The sequence below is a fragment of the Bos indicus genome, chromosome 9 (assembly GCF_029378745.1).
Source record: "Bos indicus isolate NIAB-ARS_2022 breed Sahiwal x Tharparkar chromosome 9, NIAB-ARS_B.indTharparkar_mat_pri_1.0, whole genome shotgun sequence".
NCBI lineage: Eukaryota > Metazoa > Chordata > Mammalia > Artiodactyla > Bovidae > Bos > Bos indicus.
In genome coordinates, this window is record NC_091768.1 from 95,858,143 (window position 1) to 95,881,854 (window position 23,712).

General features: G+C 48.2%; 1 protein-coding gene across 1 annotated transcript in view; it reads right to left on the reverse strand.

Moving 5' to 3' along the window:
* The window catches only part of LOC109563595 (T cell activation RhoGTPase activating protein), an 88,344-nt gene that overhangs the window by 15,399 nt on the left and 49,233 nt on the right, over positions 1-23,712 (reverse strand). The window contains exon 4 of the mRNA XM_070796464.1: positions 21,498-21,668. Within this exon, the coding sequence (XP_070652565.1) occupies positions 21,498-21,668 (171 nt within the window). The remainder of the gene's footprint in view (positions 1-21,497; positions 21,669-23,712) is intronic.

A 23,712-nucleotide genomic window follows, 5' to 3' on the forward strand; every position in this document is an offset into this window, starting at 1 on the left:
TACACGCACTGTGTCGTCCTAGGCATTTTCAGACACCTCATCTGACATCATTTTTAGGACAACACTGAGTAGTCACCCTCCCTGTCTTATAGCTGAGTCACCTGGGGCTCCATGTGTCAGTTCACTTACCCAAGTTCACTCTGTTGAACCTGGGTCTCTGGATACTAAGGCCAGTAGTCTTTCCATGATTTCCCTTAAGGATAATCCTTCAAGGGCTTCATTTATCAGTGGAAACGAGATGTCTAGACCCAGTATACCGATATAGACCAGACGAGTCCAGGTGCATCCCTATGGGGAGCTCTTACCTAGTAGACAGAGTCAGATTTAGGACATTGTCCTGAAACTTCAAAATTTCCTTCCGTCAGTTTCATTAGTAATAATCAGTTGAATACAATTTGAGGGGCTTCCCTCACGCTTAGTTGGTAAATAACCTGCCTTCAATGCAGGAGATCTAGGTTTGATTCCTGGGTTGGGAAGGTCCCTTGGAGAAGGAAATGGAGACCCACTCCAGTACTCTTGCCTGGAAAATCCCATGGACAGAGGAGCCTGGCAGGCTGCAGTCCACGGGGTAGAAAGAGTTGTACACGACTGAGCTGCTAAACCACCAGAATACAATTTACATCATCTTTAAAAAAATACACAGCACCAGAGGCTCAGTGACCTACAGAAACAGTTCCGTAGACAGATTAGCACTTTTCACTTGTCTATAATTCCTCCATCAGCCAACAACATCCTATTTTAGTGAAGTTAGTAGTAAGTATATCAAAACAAGGGGCTTCCCAAGTGGCACAGTGGTAAGGAATCCATCTGCCAATTCAGGAGACGCAAGAGATGCAGGTTTGATTGCTGAATCAGGAAAATTCCCTGGAGTAGGAAATGGCAATCTGCTCCAGTATTCTTGTCTGGAGAATCCCATGGACAGAGGAGCCTGGCGGGCTACAGTCCATGGGATTGCAAAGAGTCAGACAGCACTGGGCACACACACTCCCACATGTCAAAAGAAGAGTGAGTTAGAGCCCTGGCAATTGCAGAGCAGTCATGTCTTTTGGCTCTTCTTATAGACTGGTCGGTTGATGGGAGAACCAAGTGGGAAGGGCCATTTTCCATGCCCCTGGAAGAGTCTGACGGTCATCATCTAAACAGCAGGTAAGTTTTGTAACTGATGGAAAGCTGCATCAGCAGGTGGTCCTGGTGGTGACGGAGGAGATGACCACCTCGCCCACCGTGGGTTCTGCCTTGCTCGACATGTGGCTCCCACTGTGGAAACCAAGTAGGAAGGGCCAGGTCCTACACCGCTGATTCTGAAAATCTCAGAGTAAGTTTGACTGCAGGGTCTCTGGACAAGAGTTGAAACATCTGTGAATACACTGTGAAATTTGGAAGGGCTTCCCTTGTGGCTCAGCTGGTAAAGAATCCACCTGCAATTCGGGAGACCTGAGTTTGATCCCTGGGTTGGGAAGATCCCCTGTAGGAGGAAAAGGCTACCGACACCAGTATTCTGGCCTGGAGAATTCCATGGACTATATAGTCCATGGAGTAGCAAAGAGCTGGACACTACTGAGCGACTTTCACTTCACTGTCAAAAAACAACCAAAAAAGAAAAGATCATTTTCACTCTCTCTGTAGTCTTATAATTTCTTTCAGAAAGCATGTTCTTACCCTGCATGACAAGAGTTTTCAGAACATGGAAAGGAACTTAAACGGCTTTTGCTAGCAAGCAGAAATAGACAGGGAGGCCTGGCGTGCTGCAGTCCATGGGGTCACAAAGAGGCAGATACGATTGAGCGACTGAACAAGAATAAGAAATAGGCAAGACAGGCAGCCGGGTTGAAGAAACACATTGTAAGATGATTCTTGTGTTAGGATGTTTATTACTTAGCTCTAGGTCACAAATGATTTTTTCTCCCAAGAACTGGTTCTGTTTTTACTGGGACGAATGTCTGAAGACAATAAACTTCGTGATGGACTCTGTGATTTCTAAGCTGGGTGAGTATTTTTGGGTGTTACTGAGAGCACTCAGGTTTCTTCCTGCTGCTCCAGGCTGACTCTGGATACCCCTTCATGAAGGCTGTTACTACTCCAGTACTGACAGCTGTGACCAAGACTTACGAGTCATTCACCCCATATTTTCCAGATGGACTGTGCAGTGTTACCCATCTTGCCATGGAAACTGCCACTTGAGAACCAGTCTTTCCATTCTAAGCTCACTCTTCCTTTCTCTCTGTGACCCAGAGCCCTGAGTTTCTTAATTAGAGTGATATCAACTACTTTTGGAGAGGCAATGGCACCCCACTCCAGTACTCTTGCCTGGAAAATCCCATGGATGGAGGAGCCTGGTAGGCTGCAGTCCACGGGGTCGCTAAGATTGGGACACGACTGAGCGACTTCATTTTCACTTTTCACTTTTCTGCATTGGAGAAGGAAATGGCAACCCACGCCAGTGTTCTTGCCTGGAGAATCCCAGGGACGGGGGAGCCTGGTGGGCTGCTGTCTATGGGGTCGCACAGAGTTGGACACGACTGAAGCGACTCAGCAGCAGCAACCACGTACTAGGGCTTCCCAGGTGGCGCCGTGGTAAAGAATCCGCCTGCAATGCAGGAGACACAGGAGATATGGGTTTGATCCCTTGGTTGGGAAGATCCCCTGGAGGAGGAAATGGCAACCCACTCCAGTATTTTTGCTTGGAGAGTCCCATAGACAGAGGAGCCTGGTGGGCTACAGTCCATAGGGACGCAAAGAGTCAGACACGACTGAACATACATGTAAGGCATACTTCCTGCATGGAGGAGTCTTTTCCCAAAGATGTCACAATTTCCTTGAGGACTTTTACATCACGGCAGTGCCTGATGACTGATGGATACCCTGACCTTCTAGAAAGTTCTTCAAGTTACAAATAAAAAAACTTCAAAATAATCGTAAACATAATAATCGTAAACAATCATAATCTGATTATGAGCCCCCCTCCCAACCTGCCACGTTTCAGCCACAGAATCTTGTTATTCCCTAGAAAGTGCACTGCACCTTTAGTCCCTTGGACAGCAAGGAGATCAAACCGGTCAATCCTAAAGGAAATCAACTCTGAATATTCACTGGAAGGACTGATGCTGAAGCTGAAGCTCTAATACTCTGGCCACTTACTTTGAAAAATCGACTTATTGGAAAAGATCCTGATGCTGGAAAAGACTGAAGGCACATGGAGAAGGGGGCGGCAGAGGGTGAGATGGTTGGATGGCATCACCAACTCAATGAACATGAGTTTGAGTAAACTCTGGGAGTAAACTCATGGACAGGGAGGCCTGCCATGCTGCAGTCCATGGGGTCGCAAAGAGTCGGACATGACTGAGCAACTGAACTGAACTGGCCCCAGGGGTCAGGTTCCATTCTGTGCAGCTGAGGAGGCCTGGACACCAGGACTTAGAATCAAGGACCAGGGCGCGGTGGAGTCAACCATGGTCCAAGGCTTTTCCTCTCTCTGCTGTGAACTCTCCACTGTCCTAAGTCCTCCAGCCAGACTGGGCTCAGGTCTCACCGTTAAGTGAGGGCATGGGATTCACTGACCTGCAGAGCACTCGGCTGTGCTAAATTCCCTTTATTAGATGACTGTGGTTGTAGTGAACTAACAGTAAAACTCCTTGCCTGCTTCTCCTCTAAGAAACATCCATGAAAGTCTGTGGGTGCATGGATGGGGTGGGAAGAGATGTCCCAGCTTCTCCTAGCCCAGGGCTCGTGAAAGGTGCTCAGGATAGAGGCTAGGTGGGGGTTTGGGCTGGGGCAGAGGAAATCCAGTCCACATCGTTTAGGGTCATTCTTCTTCCTGGTAGGAAAAAGGCTGTCCTCCAGCCAAACCTTAACTCTGCCACGGCTTGACAGTTACCTGAACAGCCCGAGGTTTGCTGGGCCACAGCGTCCCTAATATTGCAGGTGTTACTGTGTCTTGCAGAATGGTTTGCTGCTGTCTGCATTTTTGCGGTGGACACATACATATTTTAAATCTGTCTCCCAGATCTTTGTGATAATTAATCTTTGTATTGGAATACAAAATCGCCTCAGCATAAAATGACATTTGAAGAACTCAGTGTTTTCAGAAAGCTGGCTTGAAAAATAAGAAAGGCTAGAACAAAATGTTCTTTCAAAACTGCCTTCCCCACTTATTGAGATCACGATAAAGAATTAGAAATAAACTATCTTGAGATTAGGAGATTAGAATCTCTGAATTGCTGATGATATAACCAGCTCCATGTCATAGGCAAGGCAACGCTCCAACTTACTTGCAGAGATCATTTTAAGAACTAAAGAAGCCTTCATGATTGTATTTTGGCCCCCAAAATTGCTCAAAGAAAACACGATGTCAAAAAAGGGTAAGTTGGCAATCCTGAGCATCATTTAACTACAGCATAATTCAGCAGATTTTTTGAAGAAAAACAGAGAAAATTATGACAATTGAGGTTCTTTGTTAGCAGTCTGCAAAACTCATGTGCGGCATTAAAAAAAAAAAAAACAAAATCGAACTAAAAAAGTAGTAACTGTGGAAAAATGTTTAGTTAGCCTAAGTTTCCAAAATACCTTTTAAAGAGATATTTCTTCTAGTTTTCTTTGATTTTTTTTTTTGAACGCAATGCTTTTTTCATATGTCACATGAAAAAAATTATCCAGGGTTTTTACCTCCCTGCTTAAATTTTTAAAAAGTATTTGTCACTTTGAATCTGTGTGGTCCTTTTCTCAGCCACTATGCCTTATTTGGTGTCTCCAGAGAAAGTCTCCTGGGAAAGGCCTCTGAAGGTGGCGTCAACTCCCGGGGCTGGGGGTTCAGGGTGCTGTGGCCATAAGTAGGGCAGTGTGGTTGAAGCTCCCACAAGAGGCAGGGGTTTCTATGCGAGCTCCAACCTAGCCTGAGCGAAGCTGTCAGTGATGAGGGCTCTGTGATCGAAGGATGGCTTGGTCTCCCTGTTTTCAGGTTCAGCCACCGACCACCCCTTAGTGGCCAGGACCATGAGTGCCTCTTTTCCCTTGGTAATGGGAGCCTCTCAGATGCTCCAGTCCAGACTGGTTCTGATTTAGATCTCAGGATGTTGCTCAGATGGAGTAGGAAATGGCAATGCACTCCAGTATTCTTGCCTGGGAAATCCCAAGGACAGAGGAACCTGGTGGGCTACAGTCCATGGGGTCACAAAGAGTCGGACACGACTGAGTGACTAAACAGGAAGAGCCTTTGGGCAGAGGGGTCAAGAGGAATCTATGATGATTCTGGTAAGCCTGATAACCTCCCTTAGAGGAAGGGGGATGAGGAAATGGATTGAAAGAAGAAGAACACATTTACACTAAGCCATGGGAGAGTGTGTGGTCACCAGTACACACTGTTGATATTCTTAATTGCTTAGCTCTCCCCTTCTGGGAGTGGATGAACTGAACCAGGGCTCTGCTGTGTTCTTTGTAGCCCGTGACTCCTGGGTTTTTCCTACAGATAAAAGAATTCCAAGGTTTTGCCTCCTGCCTTTGGGCCATAAAACATTATACAAAATGCTAATAACCACATATTTTTAAAAAACTGTTCTTGTATCTGTCCTAAATTTTATATATGTTGATGGCAAAACTGAGCCCAAATGCCATTTCTCTGAGATGTATATTTTGTGAGAAGTTCAGTAAATCTCAAAAAGCAACGTTTTTTCCCCCCCAAATTTTGCCAAATAGTGTTGCTCAAATTTGAGCACTTATCAGCATCACCTGGTGTGTGTTAGTCAGTCGTGTCCGACTCTGTGATCCCGTGGACTGTAGCCTGCCAGGAATTCTGCAGGCAAGAATACTGGAGTGGATTGCCATTTCCTTCTCCATGGGTTGCCATAGCCTCCTCTGGAGGTTCTTCCCAGCCCAGGGACTGAACCCAGGTCTCCCGCATTGCAGGCCGATTCTTTACTGTCTGAGCCACCAGGGAAGCCCAAGAATACTGGAGTGGGTAGCCTATCCCTTCTCCAGGGGATCCTCCTAACCCAGGAATCAAACCAGGGTCTCCTGCATTGCAGGCAGATTCTTTATCAGCTGAGCTACCAGCTGAGCTATCAGCTCAGCCCAGCATCACCTGGAGGACACATTAAAACCCTGACTATGGGCCTTGAACCTAGCGCCTCTGACTCAGCAGGTCTGGGGAAAGGCCCAGGAACCATACATCCCCCAACAGTCCCAGACTGGGCTGCAGACCATACTTGGGAAGCCTCCGAGAGAAGTGTCAGGAAAAGGTAAATGTGTTTACTCCTGCATCCTGGGCATTGGCGACATCTTTATAATCACTGGGCTATTCCACAATCCCAGCACTTTGCTGGCTTGCAAGGATTTGTCTTGCCCCTGAAATGAGCCTGCAGGTCCTTACAACAGAGAAATTCATTCTGACACCCTGAGACAGCCCCCGGGGGCCCAGTAGGAAGTTCAAAAACGTTTGTAAGAATGAGAAAAATGACAGCTTCCCCAGTCAAAAGTGACACTTCTGCTTTGTCAGATACTGAATGTATCTCGGATCCTTGTTGCTATGCTCGATGTTGTTCTTCCAGATGAGACTCTGGGGCAGGGGCTACTCCAAAGGAATTGTGCAACCTCTGGTATCCAGAATAATCCCAAGAACCTTTAATAGACCGCCAGAGAGATAACAGCCACTGTTGATTCACCTAGAGGCCTAAAATCGAATGAAACAGAAGCTTTGCTGATTTTACTTTTTTTCACATAAATGTGGTAATCACCTGTTGGTGACTCACTTCCAGTGGCCCTGGGTTAAGGAAACCAAATGGACCGCAAGTTAAACTGGCTTGTTCTGAACCTTGGAGTCGGCTGTTTGCCCACAGGGTGTCTGTTCCTCATTAGGAGGGCTGGGCTATCTACAGACGCCCTTCTGCAAATTCCTAAACACTTGAAGGAGAGCTTCCTTTACTGCTATCTACCAGAACATGCTCTCTGTGTGTGTGTGTGTGTGTGTGTGTGTGTGTGTGTGTATAACATTGTCCTTTCTCTTACACATCACAATGACCGGGTAGATAGGATACATAAACGTTAGTTGAATCTTTCTTGCCATACAAGAAAAGGCAGTTTCAAGTTTAAGCAGCAGTCCTTTGCACACTTAGCTGCACACTAGAATCCCTTGGGGGAGCTTTTAAAAATCCCCAATACCAAAGCCACTTCTTATACCAACCAGTGAAACTGTCATTTCTGAAGATGGGATCCAGACATCGGTATTAAAAAAAGAATTCTACAGAGAATTGCAATAGGCAGCCAAACTTGAGGTCCAGAGATCTTAGCAACAGCTTTCGGGGTAAACTGATCTGTTAATTCTACACCTGGATCCTTTTCTGCAATCCCAGCCCTGGACAAGCTTCGAAAAAGCAGGTGCATTCCTGGGCAGGGCGGGAGGCTGGGTCCGTTTCCCTTCTCAGAAGAACACCAGTCCCAGAGAACCACTGTCCTGGTTCTCTGGGACAGAGGGAGGGAGCTCGTGTGACAGGATCTGCTGCAATCTTGCGGTTGATCAAAAGTGGCCACGGATTCTGTATAGCTGCTCCCAGCAAGCGATGGCATCTACTTCCCCACCCACTGAAGCTGAGCTGCTCTCACGACTTGCTCTGCCCTGTAGGGTGTGACAAAAGGGATGTCATGTGCTTTCTGAAGCCTGGGTCTGCAGTTGCCCAGAAGCTCCAACTTTTGCTCTCCTGCATGCGGCTCTGAGATGGCCGTGTGGGCAGCCACGCTCGCCTCCCGGAGGATAAGAGGCTGCGTGGAGGAGCGGCCAGCCGCCCTGCCCAGCCAGCACCCACTCGCAGACCGCAGGGACTCTCCGGCTGAAGGGTGTCATCTGAGTGAGGACATGTGAAACCAGCAAAGGAGCTCCAGCCAATACAGTCAGGAAAATCAGAAACTGCTGTTGTGTAAGAGACTGTTTTTGGGGTGGTTGTTACTCAGGAATAGAAGCCTGAGACCAACAGGGACTCCAGCAACTGTTCTCGTGACTTCTACACAAGGGCCATGGGGCCAGCTCTTCGTTGCATTGCCAGTACTGATTTTAAAAAGCACTGATTTAACCTCTTTCTCAGCCGGAGTCTTCATTTTAAAGCAGCTTCATGACCTATTGGGACTTCTCTGGGAGCTCAGTGGTATAGAACCTGCCTGCCATGCAGGAGATGCAAGGAGACACGAGTTCGATCCCTGGGTTGGGAAGATCCCCTGGAGAAGGAAATGGCAACCCACTCCAGTATTCCTGCCTGGAGAATCCCATGGACAGAGGAGCCTGGCGGGCTACAGTCCATGGGGTTGCCAAAGAGTCGACATGACTTAGCGACTAAATAACAACAACAATAAACAGGAACTACTGATACGGTATTTCTCACACTGAGCGTGATCCATTTTTCATGATAACAAAATTTAAAGCAGACTGTAGAGATGTAAAATAAAAATCAACCAGTGAAGGATGCTAAAAAAAAATCAGTACCCATGGATACAAATTATATACCAGGAAGCTTTCAGATGCAAAACTGAAGGCTAAAGTTGCCAGAACTTTGAATAATACGTTGAAACAAATTCCAGAAAAGAACAATTGTCTCTGAGGGCTCCGGGAATTGAACTACTTCTGTAAATTTACTTCTGATATTATTTATAGTCAGTCAGTGGGCTAAGTGCTTAACTGGGTGTTGAAAAGTTTGGGAAAAGGACATGGTTCCCAGGCTCAAGGAGCATGTATTGTGTTGCATTCCCATCACTTCAGTTTTCCAAGTCAGTAACTGCTGACAGCATTCATAATCTCGGTTCTGATGGTGGGAACTCAAACCTAGCTCTTGTGGAGACAGTCTGGTTCTTCAGTGGAAGGAGGGCAGCCCCAGCTCCACTAGGGTTTTGTGGACAGGAGGGTGGAGCCGGGGCGGGGGTGGGGAATGGGGCTTCTCACGCCACAGTTTCGAAAGGGCCTCTACTGGGCAACATACTCATGTGATTCAGCATCTAGGAGTAATTAAACCAGAAGGCTGTGCCTCCTAACTAACCACTCAGATTTTACCTCCTCATATTACACTCATGTGCCTGCATGTGCACGAACACACACACACACACACACACACACACACACACACACACACACTGGTCTGCTAGTGCTGCCACGACAAAACACCACGGACTGGGTGGCTTAAACAACTGAAATGTATTTGTCACAGTTCTAGAGGCTAGAACTTGCCTGGGGGCTCAGATGGTGAAGAATCTGCCTGCAACGTGGGAGACCTGGGTTCAATCCCTGGGTCAGGAAGATGCCCTGGAGGAGGAAATGGCAACCCACTCCAGTATTCTTGCCTGCAGAATCCCAAGGACAGAGGAGCCTGGCGGGCTACAGTCCACAGGCTCGCAAAGTCAGACACAACTGAGCAACTAAGCACAGAGCCTAGCAGGCCAAGATGGAGGTGTCTGCAGGTTGGTTTCTTTGAGGCCTCGCTCCTTGGCTTGCAGAGCGGCCACCTTCCCGTGGTGCCTTCACACGGCCTTTCCTCTGCGGTGCACGTCCCTGGGGTCTCTCTGGGTGTCCTAACCTCCTCTTTCCATAACGACACTGGCTCTTACTGTGTCACAGAGCATCCCAACAGCCTCATTTTAGCCGAATCACCTCACACCAGGCCCCTCAAGACACCGTCATGTTCTAAGGTACTTCATTCGAGTTAAGGATTTGGCATATGGATTCGTGTGTGTATGTGTAAATCCATAGACATATATTTCACTGACAGGAAGGATGTCTGCATTTGTTTCCCTGTTAAGGACTTAGCATCAGCTCTCTGCCTGATGTTAAAGTCTACAGATAACGACAAAGGGAAGAGGAAAGCAAGTGGCTCTGAAGCAGCAGACGCTTAAGCCTGAGTCACTGGAAGTGAGGAGCTGGGAGAGGGGCAGGAAGTCCGGAGGGCCCGGGGCAGGGTGGTGGTGGTGGTGGTGGGGCTTGTAAGCTGGCTCTGGCTCTCCAGAGGGGCGTCAGTTAACTGGGATGAAAACCCCACCTTCTTGAGTGAGACTGCTCAAGTTCTTATTCAGAAATAATCACCGAAGAGGAAATTTTGGCGGTTCTTCTCTTCCTTCTCCTTCTCAAACTCTCCTGAATGTGATCAGGCAGATGGGACTTCCTTAAACAAAAGTCACTCAGTTCCCATTTTCTCTAATTGGAAGCATTTCACAGAAAAAGCCAGGCTACCAGATAAATATGTGAGACATTTCTTAACTGAGGGGGGGAATTCTATAGATAACTAGGGACTCTGAGAGCAGGATAGAGGATGTTTGCCTAAATCCAACAACGGGAATTAATCTACAAACTCAATGGACTGTGCTATGGAATCTATTCAACACTCGAGTCTGAGGGAATGCCTCCCAAATTTGTCTAGCCGATCTTTGCTCATCCTCCACAGCGGAGTGCTTCTGGAGCCAGCCAGAGGGGCTCCCGTGGCCTTCTCCTCGCTCCCGAGAAGGGCTGGAGCCATCGCTGCAGGAGGTGCTACCTTCCTGCTGGCCGTGGAGGGAGGGGCAGACAGGGTTTCAAAAAGAAAACATGCAAGGTCCACCCAGGAACAAACAGTGGGACAACGTAACATGGAAATCCCGCCACCGGAACTGTCAACGAGAATGGCCAAAGATGAAAGACATCGACTCCTGCAGACAAGAGTCCTCCAGGCAGAGGCTGGCACGAGCAGCCTGGGTGCAGGCCGCCTGTGTCCTTTGAGTCCTGAGCGGGATACCTCCCTTCCTGTGGGTTTTGATTTTGTGGTTCGTTTGCCTTCCTGCATTACTTTTGCTTGTTTGGTTGGTTTTAGTCATGGTGGGTTGAAAGACGTTAAGGAAGGAAGGGAGCTTCTACGGTATCTCAGCAATCATCTCTGGACATGGAGATTACAAATTTTGCTCAGAATCCATTAAATGAATAAAACATATAAATATTTCCTGTACTGCTTTTTTTCTCAAGAAAGGAATTTACTTCTTCCCCTGAAAAAGAAGCCAAATCTGGGACCCAGAGTAACACAGGAGCCCGAGTCCCCTGAGGAACGCGGGGACCCCTCTGGCATGGCTGCAACCGTCAAACAGCAGAGGGTCCCCCACTGTCTTCCTGGGGAGCCTGCCTGGTGTCTCTCAACGGGTCTCCAGGGGTCTGTGGCTCAACAGATGAATGTTGGTCACTTCCTATTACACAGACTTTAAGTGACTGATAACTTGTTTTAAGTTGTTCCTCCATATTTATGGGGTCTCCCAGGTGGCCCAGTGGTAGAGACTGCCTGCCAATGCAGGAGCCACGGGAGGCATGGATCTGATCCCTGGGTCAGGAAGATCCCCTGGAGGAGGAAATGGCAACTCACTCCAGTATTCTTGTCTGGGAAATCCCATGGACAGAGGAGCCTGGTGGGCTACAGTCTGTGGGGTTGTTGCAAGGAGCTGGACACAACTGAGTGACTGAACATGCGTGCAGCCATATTTATTGGGAATTTGTCACCAACACTTGTCTATATTGTTAATCTACTCTGTGCTGCTATTTGACTTGGTACAAAATTATAGTTATTCTAAAGTCAGCATGTTAACACTTCACGGTGATCAAAACCCTTCCTTAGGACTTTTAGGTGACTGATGCTCAAACAAGGCTGATAGGGAGGCCCTGGGGGACATCTCAGGCAGTGCTTTGCTTCTGTCTCTGTCAGGGCAGGGGGCTGTGTCTCATTACAAGAGCAATACTCTCTCCACATTGCCTGGCATGTAGGGGCATCCAGTTAAGGCTGGTGGAAGAAATAAATTCCTCTAAGGGACATTGTGAGTATAGAGCATGCATGGCCTTGACTCTGCAGCTGAAGCTGATGGAGGTCCTCACGTGGTGGCAGAATCACTAGCTGGGTTCATCCAAGTGTTGGCCTGGAGTCAGGAGGGAGGAGGAGGAAGCGGGGTCAAATTCCCGCCTGGGGGCCTTTATGGGAAGGGAGAAGGTACTTCCTACACAGTACTGAGTCTGGTTTTCTCTGCGGTCTGCCTTGAAAGTCCCACTAATAGCATGACCAGTGGAGAGAAGTCTACTTCGGCTGTCCCAGTAGACAGACTCTGTAGAAAATATCTACAAGAGCTCAGGCAGAGCTCCCTGAACAGAGGGAGGAAGTGGCCACAGGGCCAGGAAGCCTTTTGGCTGGTTCCCCGGAGCCCCTCTCTCATCCACTGGTGCCCACAAGCCCGGAGAGAAATACCTTGTCTGAAGCTGCTCGGGGGATTCCTCACTGCTAGTTTTAATGAATGAGCCCGCCTCCCCCCAACCAACAGGAAGTGGGGTGCCATGCCCGTGGTCATTAGTGATGCTACGGGGGAAAAGAAAGGCTTTCATTCCTTCACGTCTTCCTCAGAGCTTTATGTTTCACATAGTATAACTAGTTTTTTCTTAACAGGAAGAAAACTACTCTGAGTGAGAACTGGCTCTCCCTTCTGGAATCTGCAGACCGCTGCATCCTTTTTCGAGGTTGCCTGTCAGGGTGGCTGTGTCTTAGAACAGCGCTGCTCAAGGCTGCCTGGACGTCAGAGCCACCCAGGGGCCCCTGGAATGATCCCAGGGCACCGGCTGGACCCAGTCAACTCCTCTGGAATCTTTGGACTCAGGTATCCGTACCTTAAAAGCCCCTCAAAGAGTTCCAAGCTGAAGTCAGTGTTGCAAACCCCTGCTTAGAGTCTAACAGCAGTCCTCACCGGTAAAAGCTTTGATGAAGAAAAAGTCCAAAGATTTCTTTTAATTGGAAAAAGTAAATTTTTCATAATCTTATAACTCAAAAGCTACTGAAGGGATTTTCCCTCACCCCTCGAACTTTCCATTAATGAAAAACAAAACAAATTTATACTGAAAACAATAATGAGAAGATTCAGCCCAAAGTAGAATTTTCCAGAAAGTTATGGGCAAGAGAAAAAAACAAAAGACTATCATTGAAAAAAAAAAAAAAAAGCTTTTACAGGAATTTCCTTTTAAATTTGCTTGCAATGAGTGTCTCTTTGAAAGGTGAATAAACAGCATTTGCCAAAAAGCCCCACCCCTGGCTGTTGCTAAGAAGCTCAGTGTCAAGGGATGGAAATGCCCAGGGCAGAGTTAACTCAATCTGACTCAATGGGGGGTTTTTTCTTTTTACAAGTCTTTTTTTTTTAATTAAGAAATTAACAAATTTTTAACAGTAAGAGCGCAAGTGGGTTACAAAATAACTAGCAGCTAAATGACTGGTTGAAAAGGATTCTCTTGACAGCCAGGACTGACGGCTCATCTCACAAACACAACTTTCTAAAGACTGTATCAACCCGATCTTTTGCAGGCAAAAGAAATGTGTCTCCAGTTAGTTAGATAATAGCATTCTGGATAGTCCTGAATTACCCTGAAGGGAGCAGAAAAAGAGGCCAGCGACCTAACACTCACTGAGCCTGCCCCAGAGCATCAGACAACTGTTAGCCCTTTGCTTTGTTTTCAGTTCAGTTCAGTCGTATTCGACTCTTTGCGACCCCATGAATCGCAGCTCGCCAGGCCTCCCTGTCCATCACCAACTCCTGGAGTTCACTCAAACTCACATCCACGGAGTCAGTGATGTCATCCAGCCATCTCATCCTCTGTCGTCCCCTTATCCTCCTGCCCCCAATCCTTCCCAGCATCAGGGTCTTCTCCAATGAGTCAACTCTTTGCACGAGGTGGCCAAAGTATTGGAGTTTCAGCTTCAGCATCAGTCCTTCCAATGAACACCCAGGGCTGATCTCCTTTAGGATGGACTGGTTGGATCTCCTTGCAGTCCAAGAGACTCTCAAGAGTCTTCTCCAACACCACAGTTCAAAAGCATCAATTCTTTGGCGCTCAGCTTTCTTCACAGTCCAACTCTCACATCCATACGTGACCACTGGAAAAACCATAGCCTTGACTAGACGGACCTTTGTTGGCAAAGTAATGTCTCTGCTTTTGAATATGCTATCTAGGTTGGTCATAACTTTCCTTCCAAGGAGTAAGCATCTTTTAATTTCATGGCTGCAATCACCATCTGCAGTGATTTTGGAGCCCCCAAAAATAAAGTCTGACACTGTTTCCACTGTTTCCCCATCTATCTGCCATGAAGTGATGGAACCAGATGCCATGATCTTCGTTTTCTGAATGTTGAGCTTTAAGCCAACTTTTTCACTCTCCTCTTTCACTTTCATCAAGAGGCTTTTTAGTTCCTCTTCACTTTCTGCCATAAGGGTGGTGTCATCTGCATATCTGAGGTGATTGGTATTTCTCCCGGCAATCTTGATTCCAGCTTGTGCTTCTTGCAGCCCAGCGTTTCTCATGATGTACTCTGCATATAAGATAAATAAGCAGGGTGACAGTATACAGCCTTGACGTACTCCTTTTCCTATTTGGAACCAGTCTGTTGTTCCATGTCCAGTTCTAACTGTTGCTTCCTGACCTGGATATAGGTTTCTCAAGAGGCAGGTCAGGTGGTCTGTATTCCCATCTCTTTCAGAATTTTCCACAGTTTATTGTGATCCACACAGTCAAAGGCTTTGGCATAGTCAATAAAGCAGAAATAGATGTTTTTCTGGAACTCTCTTGCTTTTTTGATGATCCAGTGGATGTTGGCAATTTGATCTCTGGTTCCTCTGCCTTTTCTAAAACCAGCTTGAACATCAGGAAGTTCATGGTTCATGTACTGCTGAAGCCTGGCTTGGAGAATTTTGAGCATTACTTTACTAGCATGTGAGATGACTGCAATTGTGTGGTAGTTTGAGCATTCTTTGGCATTGTCTTTCTTTGGGATTGGAATGAAAACTGACCTTTTCCAGTCCTGTGGCCACTGCTGAGTTTTCCAAATTTGCTGGCATATTGAGTGCAGCACTTTCACAGCATCATCTTTCAGGATTTGAAATAGCTCAACTGGAATTCCATCACCTCTACTAGCTTTGTTCATAGTGATGCTTCCTAAGGCCCACTTGACTTCACATTTCAGGATGTCTGGCTCTAGGTGAATGATCACACCATTGTGATTATCTGGGTCGTGAAGCTCTTTTTTGTACGGTTCTTCTGTGTATTCTTGCCACCTCTTCTTAATATCTTCTGCTTCTGTTAGGTCCATGCATTTCTGTCCTTTATTGAGCCCATCTTTGCATGAAATGTTCCCTTAGTATCTCTAATTTTCTTGAAAAGATCTCTAGTCTTTCCCATTCTGTTGTTTTAATCTAGCACAAAACACTGACCTTGCTGATGGTTAAGGACTAGCTTTCCCTTGGGCTTCCCCTAAGGCTCAGCAGGTGAAGACTCTGCCTAGCAATGCAGGAAACACAGGAGACACATTGTTCAATCCCTGGGTCGGGAAGATCCCTTGGAGGAGGAAATGGCAACCTGCTCCAGTATTCTTGCCTAGAAAAACCCCATGGACAGAGCCTGGAGGGTTACAGTCCAAAGGGTTGCCAAGAGTCGGACACAACTAAGCATGTAGGCAGCTTTTCCTTGCTGCTGCTGCTGCTGCTGCTAAGTTGCTTCAGTCGTGTCTGACTCTGGCGACCCCATAGACGGCAGCCCACCAGGCTCCACAGTCCCTGGGATTCTCCAGGCAAGAATACTGGAGTGGGTTGCCATTTCCTTCTCCAATGCATGCATGCATGCTATGTCGCTTTAGTCATGTCTGACTCTGTGTGACCCCATAGACAGCAGCCCACCAGGCTCCTCCTCTTGTCGTCTAGACAAGAATACTGGAGTGGGTTGCCGTTTCCTTCTCCAGAGGTCCCCTTAGCTGGAGGATAAAGCAACGATCCCTCAGGCTGACAGCTGAGCCCTTTCAGAGTGAGGTCACATGGTGCCTTTCCACCCAACGCGCCGCACTCTGCCTCCTACGGGGCCAGCGTCCCTAAAGCCTTTCTAGTGAACAGACTCAACAACAAGTGAGAGCCCAAGACAGTCTTCCAGACTCTGCCAGTGGTTGCTTTCCTGCCACTGCCAGGGTCTTCCTACGGGCTAGGCGTTTTGCAGACTAGCCAATAAGCGCCTTGCCACAATCACCAGGTGGGAATCGTTACCCTCTTCCTTAAAATCTCATGGAGCTTTTGTAGTCTTCTCCTTCAGATACCAAGGGTTATTTTTCTCAATACAAATAACACCTTTTCACTATCAAAGTACCTCGTCAAGCTGGGGTGCCGGGAGATGCTTATTCTGCGGGTCACCCAGGTTTCTTTGGACACTCGTGACTGAGCACAAACGTTTGTGGGGGATCTGGAGCAGAGTGGTCCAGGGCAGGCCAAGCGGGCACCGCCCCGTGGGGACGGGGGAGGGGGCATTCCTCATTGATACCTCCCGCCACGTGGCTGAGCTCAGTGTCGGGTTGCGGTAGTGGCCGTGGCTGTGATGGAGGGAACTTTCGAAACAGCAAGAAAGACAGAGGCAGGACCCAGGTCACCCCTCCTCCGGCATGGCTGCTGCTCTGTGCAGGACGGTGCTCTGTCTCTGAGTCCTCACTTCTCTTCCCTCTGTTGAAACTGCCTTCCCTCCTCTCGAAGGTCCAACCTGCCTCTCCCTGCAAGGCTCAGCTCAGATGCTACTGGCCCCCCAACCCAAATCCTCCCCGTTTCCACGGAGCGCTGCTCAATGTCATGTGACAGCCTGGGTAGGAGGCAAGTTTGCAGGAGAACGGATACCTGTTCAGGTCTGGCTGAGTCCCTTTGGTGTTCACCTGAAATTATCACAACGCTGTGTGTTAATCGTCTGTATCCCAATACAAAATAAAAGGTTAAAAAAAAGCAACAGGAAAGCAAATCCTACCCTCCTTCTCTGGACTTGAGGTTAACTGCCTGCAGTGGGTTGAACTGTGGCCCCTCTCCCAGCAGTCTAAGTCCTAACCCCCTGCACCTGTGCATGTGACCTCGTACGGAAAACAGTCTCTGCAAATGTAACTCAGGTAAGGGTTTTGGAGGTGAGATCACCCCAGAGTAGGGTGGGCCCTAAATCCAGTGAAGGGCGTTCTCATAAGAGAGGCCGTGTGAGGACGGAGGCAGAGGCTGAACTCATGCCTGGAACTCCGCGTCCCAGAGTCAGGAGGGCAGCTGGAGCGGCTCTTCCTGAGTGTGCAGATGCAATCCACCCTGCCGATGCTGCAGCTTTGGACTCTGGCCTCCAGAACAGCGAGAAGCTAAATATCTGTTGTTTCAAGCCCCCGGGTCTGTGCTGATCTGTAACTGCAGCCTCAGGAAACCAAGATGCGCCCACCATCCCACCTGATTCTTTCTTTCTTGTTGTTTGGTCACTAAGTCATGTCTGACTCTTTGCGACTCCATGGACTGCAGCACACCAGGCTTTCTTGTCCTTCATTATCTCTTGGAATTTGCTCAAACTCATGTCCACTGAATTGGTGATGCCATCCAATCATCTCATCCTCTGTCGTCCCCTTCTCCTTTTGCCCTCAATCTTTCCCAGCATCAGGGTCTTTTCCAGTGAGTCAGCTCTTCGCATCAGGTGGCTAAAATATTGGAGCTTCAGCTTCAGCATTAGTCCTTCCAATGAATATTCAGGACTGATCTCCTTTAGGATGGACTGGTTGGCTCTCCTTGCAGTCCAAGGGACTCTCAAGAGTCTTCTCCAACACCACAGTTCAAGAGCATCAATTCTTCGGCGCTCATCTTTCTTTATGGCCCAACTCTCACATCCATACATGACTATTGGAAAAACCATAGCTTTGACTAGACTGACCTTTGTTGACCAAGTGATGTTTCTGCTTTTTAATTTGCTGTCTAGGTTTTCTAGGATTCCTTCTTGAGACCCATCAATTTGCCTCCATGTTTCACTTCTCACATCCATGGCTGCGTCCTCCTACCAGATCCAGCTTGATTATCCCTGGGTGTCCAGGTGTGCCTCCTGCAGAGTTGGGGCAGTGCGTGTGAGGGTGTGAGCACAGAGCAGCACACACCCCTGAAGTGACCAGCATGGCTTCAGTAAAGCCTAGCCTCTGTGGCTGCTCGTCCCCCCACAGCAGGGGGACAGCCCAGTTCTGGCCCAGCTCTGAGGACTCGGGTGCTTCAGGACTTTGGGGTGTCCTCACCCCGTCTCTCTGGTCCACGCCAGGCAAGCACTGGGTGAGGTGCTCCTTCCTGGTGCTCTCCGTCATCCTCACTGTCAACTCAACCCACCACTCGGATGATCTCATCAGGGCCTGACTTCACCAGGCTTACAGCTCCTTGGGGTCAGAGGTCACACCTTATCTACCTGTGAATTTCCTTAGCCCAGTACCGATGACATATTGATAGTCGCTGAGTATCTTCTAATGCCCTTAAGGATTTGGTCTCTGGTCATTTTGTCTTATCTGTTTGTTTGGCCTGCCCTGCCCCTCATCAACTCTCCCACTGCAGACCCTCAGCCCTCAGAAGGAGCCACCCTGCCAACACCTTGATCTTGACCTTCAAGCTTCCAGAACTGTGCAACAGTAACTCTCTGTTGTTTGAGCCCTGTAGTCTGGGGCACTTTGTTACACAGCTGGAGCTGACCAGTACATCCTTGTAGTTCTCCGATCACTCAGCCTCTCCCTTCGCATACGCTGTCTCCTTTGGTTGGAAAGTTCCTCTGTATTACTGCTGTGAAATCCTTGACTTTCATTGAGCACAGCTATGTGACAGGCTCTGGGCTAGGAGGCTTTCGTGTATTTCCTCATTTAATTTTCATAACAACATGGTATCTGGAAACTTCCTTTTCATAAAAAGAAGCATTGCATTTGCAGGTTGACCCACAGGGGTATTACATCAATAAATAGAGTTCTTCTGGGCAAACGAAAGAGAGCAGGTAAGATTCCATAATATCCTGGCGACCACACTGCAGGAGCTGGTTGAAGGGCACGTCCATCCTCGGGCACCTAGTCCAGCGTGACACAGGGGACCTCGTGGTCACCTGATAGAGGATGGCATGGGACTTCCAACATTAGTAAGAGAAACAGTTTTGTGTATGACTTAGAGGAAACTATTTTGGAAAAAGAAAATCCGTCTGTGAAGCCCGGTTTGAAAGACTCTTACCTCATCGGAGACTCGGGCTTGTGTGTCAGAAGGGAAATGGGTGATTTATTGTATGTCAAGTGATTACAACAGAGCTGGGCGAGTAGTGAGCGCGAAGTAACTGCTGGCTGTTACTATTCTCCGAAGACTCCTCCCAAGATTGTGTACCAGAAACATTTGGCTCCTACCTTATACATGTGAGCTACTCCTGTAAAGTTTATAGGACCACAGTTACCTCCTGCAAGGATAAGACATAAGCCACTTTTCTAGAGGACTGTAGCAAGTAAAGGAGGGTGATGTAACACCAGCCATTTCCTGCGCAAGCCCCGAGCCTCTGGCTACAAAGTTGGCAGGATCCAGTTCCCTCACAGAGATGCCCAGTGGACCTCTCTGTCTTACGTGACCGTACTTCTTGGGTGCAAACAGTCCCTTCCAAAGCTGCAAAGGGAACCCTCTTCTTGACCCTTTTGCAGGTGTGTGCCTGCTCTATATCACTCACTCGGACTCCATACTGGGCCACTAAGTGGTTTGTCAGAACAAGCTGAAACAAGTAGGGAGGTTTGTTAGAAAGTTTCTGAAGTCACCCCCGAGTGGCTGAGATCAGACGCTTTGAGGGATGATTCCAATCTTATCAACCATCCTGGCAAAGAAGCCCATATTCCCTGACTCAGATTTTCCCCACCGAGAAAAAACAGTGAGAGGCTGGCGTAGGTATCCAGGCGCCTGCTGAGTGTGCAGGATGTCATCTGAGCAGCCTCATTTCTCAATCCTCCAAACTGCGTGTGTGGCAACCCCTTCCCCGTCCACACGATTCCATCCAGCAGCTAAGGTCATCTCCTGTCCAGGTGAGGGAACCAAGGCTGGGGAATGTGGGAGGATCTGCCACAGAAAATAGGCAGGAAAAGACAGGCCCGGGATTCTAACCGAGGTCTCCTTGGCTTCAGATTCCAGCCATTTCCAAGTCCCACAGAGCTTGGGCTTCCCAGGCGACATGAGTGGTAAAGTACCTTGCCTGCCCATGCAGGAGACGTTAACAGACCCCGGTTTGATCCCTGGGTCCAGAAGATCCCCTGGAGGAGGAAATGGCAACCCGCTCCAGTATTCTTGCCTGGAGAATCCCCATGGACACAGCATCCTGGTGGGCTACCATCCATGGGGTCACAGAGAGTCGGACACAACTGAAGCGACTGAGCACACGTGCAGGCTTCTCAGGCTGGCGAGCCTGAGTTAGAACCTGAGTCAGGCACTGTCCAGACAAGGAAGGACAGACTGCTGTTGAGCACTGAGGGTCCCACACACAAGCTCTCTCCAGGTGTCCAGAGTTCCTTATTCGAAATCTGGTTTTGGTGAATGTGTGTATAAAGCCTGAGACTTTACTTACCCCATCTGCCCTGAGCGCCGTTCACCTGGGTCTCTAAGTCAGATGGCTCCTGCCAGCCAACCGAGGGCACAGCTGAGTTTGGATGGTGAGTGCAGATGAAGATGGTGTAGAGAGAAGAGCAGGACGATCCAATTCACTTCAACACTAATTTTTTGAGTGCTATCATGTGCCAGGCTCAGAGGCCAACAGCAAACCGTGGGCTGGGCTACCCGATTCTGTGTGGGGTGACGATTCAAGGACACCCAGCACTGCGTGTGGATTGTGAGGGTCAACGGGGCATGCGGGAGACACAGAGCACGTGGGAGACAGACACGTGGAGCATGTGGGTGACACGTGGAGCACGCGGGAGACACGTGGAGCACGTGGGGGACAAAGTGGAGCACGCGGGAGACAAAGTGGGCCTTTTCTAGGCTACCTTCTAGGCCCACAGGAAGGAACGAGTCTTGCCCTTCCTGAGGCTTCAGTCTCTTGACACAGCTGACATGGACACTCGTTCCCAATGTCAAGAAGGAACAGTCATAATAATGCTTATGCTTGTATCATAATCCTTGCAGCGCTTTGATATATGTGAGAATCCCGTGACGCATAAAGGCATTTGGAGAGGATGGTGTGTAATAAGGAAATTAACACCCCCATCAACCCTGCTGTGAGCAGAAAACTAAGCTTGCTCTGAGTCTTCTCATGAAAGACTGGGACATTGAGCCGCTTTTGTTCCCTCACCGAACCTCCTATATGATACACTCACTCATGGGGCTCCCAGCTCACAAACATGCTTTAACGAAAAGAAGTACTATTATTTGTGTAAAAAATCTTTTTGAGGGAAATAAACCTAACTGGTAGCCTGAGTCCTCGAATCGGTAGTGAATGACCAGCACTCAGCTGTCTCTCTTCCTTTCTCATCTTTGCTCACAACCTTATTTCTTTAAAAGCATTGATTTGGATGAAATGCAGGAAAAAGCCAAAACACACTCTGAGGCAGCCCTCTGCCAATAATAATGCAGATCGCCCCTGGTTGCTTCTGGAGGGGACAAATTTTCACATTCTGATTTGCTGTAACAGCTGTGAGTTTATTAAAGGACCAGGGCCTTCCTGTGGATCTTAGGGTTGAAAACCTGTTGCTGAACTTGGTGGCACTTACGGAAACTCGGTGACACAAGGCTTCGAGGCCATCGTAAAGAAGATGGTGTTTCCTCCCCTGGGGGTGAGGCGGCCAGCCTCATCTTTGTCCACCTCTTCCTCACTGTCACAGGAGACCACCCCCAACTCGGACAGCGGCAGCTTCTGTTCGAATCTGTAGCTCCTGGAAGACCTGGATAAAAGCAAGTGAGAATCTGGTTTGTCTTCTCTGTTTGACTTGGGAGTGCTACTGTGGACATGCTTCAGGTTAAGCCAGCGGCCTTGTAAGACCTGAGCAGCCCCAGTTCAGAGGCGGGGTCCTCTCGCCTTCTTTGTTATCCATCCCTGTCATTTGGTTAGCCGGCCATCCAGTATCCAGACAGTACTCAGAAAGATTGAGCACTAGCAAAACTTTCTGTGGATCATCTCTGAGGAAGCAGCTGTCAGTGGGCCTGATTCGACAAGGCACCCACTGGCACATATGCCTTGAAATTCCCCCAAGTCCCCAGTTCCAAGCGGAGAGTAGGCTTGTGTTGGAGGTTTGGCACAGAACCAGAGATACAGCGTCTTTAGTAGAGTTGAGTGGGTGCCATTCCCATCTCAGCCCCCAACTCATACAATGACATTCTCAGTGGCCAAGCATTTTGATAATAAAAGCCATGATAACAGATGGGGATTTTTGTCTTCATCGCTCTCTGTGGCAAGCACCAAAAGTCAGCAGAACATGTCAAACGACATTTCCTCCTGCCTCATTTTAAGAGAGTCCCAGCTGTGTTGTTAGTATAAATAAAAAGCACCACACGGTAGATCAAAAGAAAAGCTTAAGGCCAGGCAGATAGTAGGCACTTAATAATGAAAAGAAAAAAATTACAAAAAGAATTGGAATCCAGCAGGCACTTTGAAGGATGAATAAAGCACAGTCTAGTGTTAAGACATTCCCTCTTGACAAGAACAAGCTTGAAAGTTTCCCTTTCAATCTTAGTGGCCACTCCATGTACCACAACATAATTATTGTAAGGCATGGGAGAAAACACATTCTGGACACGCAGGGAACACTCACCCTAAAAGCAAGATATGTCTGGACTTCTGGACCCTTATCAAGCTCTGTTTTTTATGAAGCTCCTAGCTGCAATTCACCAGGAGAACTGGGGGCAGAAAAGAACCATGACTTTGGCAGTGGGGGCGTGAAGTTGAGAGCCAAGGGTGGGCAGTGGTCCTCACCGTCCCTGATTTAGGAGGGGAGGACCACTTTATCTGGATGTAGCTTGCAACTGAATAATAAGAATAATAGCCAGTGCAAAACACAGGCCCATAAATATCACTTAACCGCAGCATATTTTCAAAACATTTCAAGCATCTCAGAGGCACGTGGCAGTGCTAACACAGAACAGCAAACTTTGATGATAGCAGGCACGGGGAGGGCTTCTGATTGGCGGGGAGGGAGAGGTGGAGGACAGGGGAGAGGGCAGGGACAAGGTCACTGTAGCAGTTCTCTCATTTTTCCAGGGATTAACATAAGGCCTTGTGCTGGCCATCTGGACCAAGTCCAGTTACTCTGTGGGGCAGGCTGACCTGTCAGTCCTAAATATATATATTTGCAACAATTTTCTGCTTGAAATAATAAACAAGAACTATGGTTGCATTTAGTTCCCATCTCTCACATTGCCACCAGGGTACCTCTGGTTATCTGCATGCAGAGATTCAGGGCAAGAGGCTGGCAGCACCCTCAGGTCCCAAGGAAGATGCTGCCCTGAATTTTTCTGTGATTTTTTTTTTTTAAATCATCGTGTAAATTCATTCTCCTTAAAGATGTCACCCTCACTGGGAGATAACAGACTGATCTTGGGGAGAAAACAGACATTGGCGTCTTCCTCCTAAACCTATTTTTGTGAGAGCCAGAGCACACGAAGGACCAGACTTTGATATAACGGCTGTCTTCAGCATCTTCTCCCCCAGCACGTTTTTTTTGCCAAGAAGATTGTCTTGGCATGCTCTTTGCAAGAAGCACAGGACTTCCCAGATGGCGCTAGTGGTAAAGAACCTGCCTGCCAATGCAGGAGATGTAAAAAGATGTGGGTTCGGTCCCCAGGTCTGGAAGATCCCCTGGAGGAGGGCATGGCAACCCACTCCAGTATTCTTGCCTGGAGAATCTCATGGACAGAGAGCCTGGCGGGCTACAGTCCATGGGGTCGCAGAGAGTCAGACACAACTGAAGTGACTTAGCACACACTGCAAGC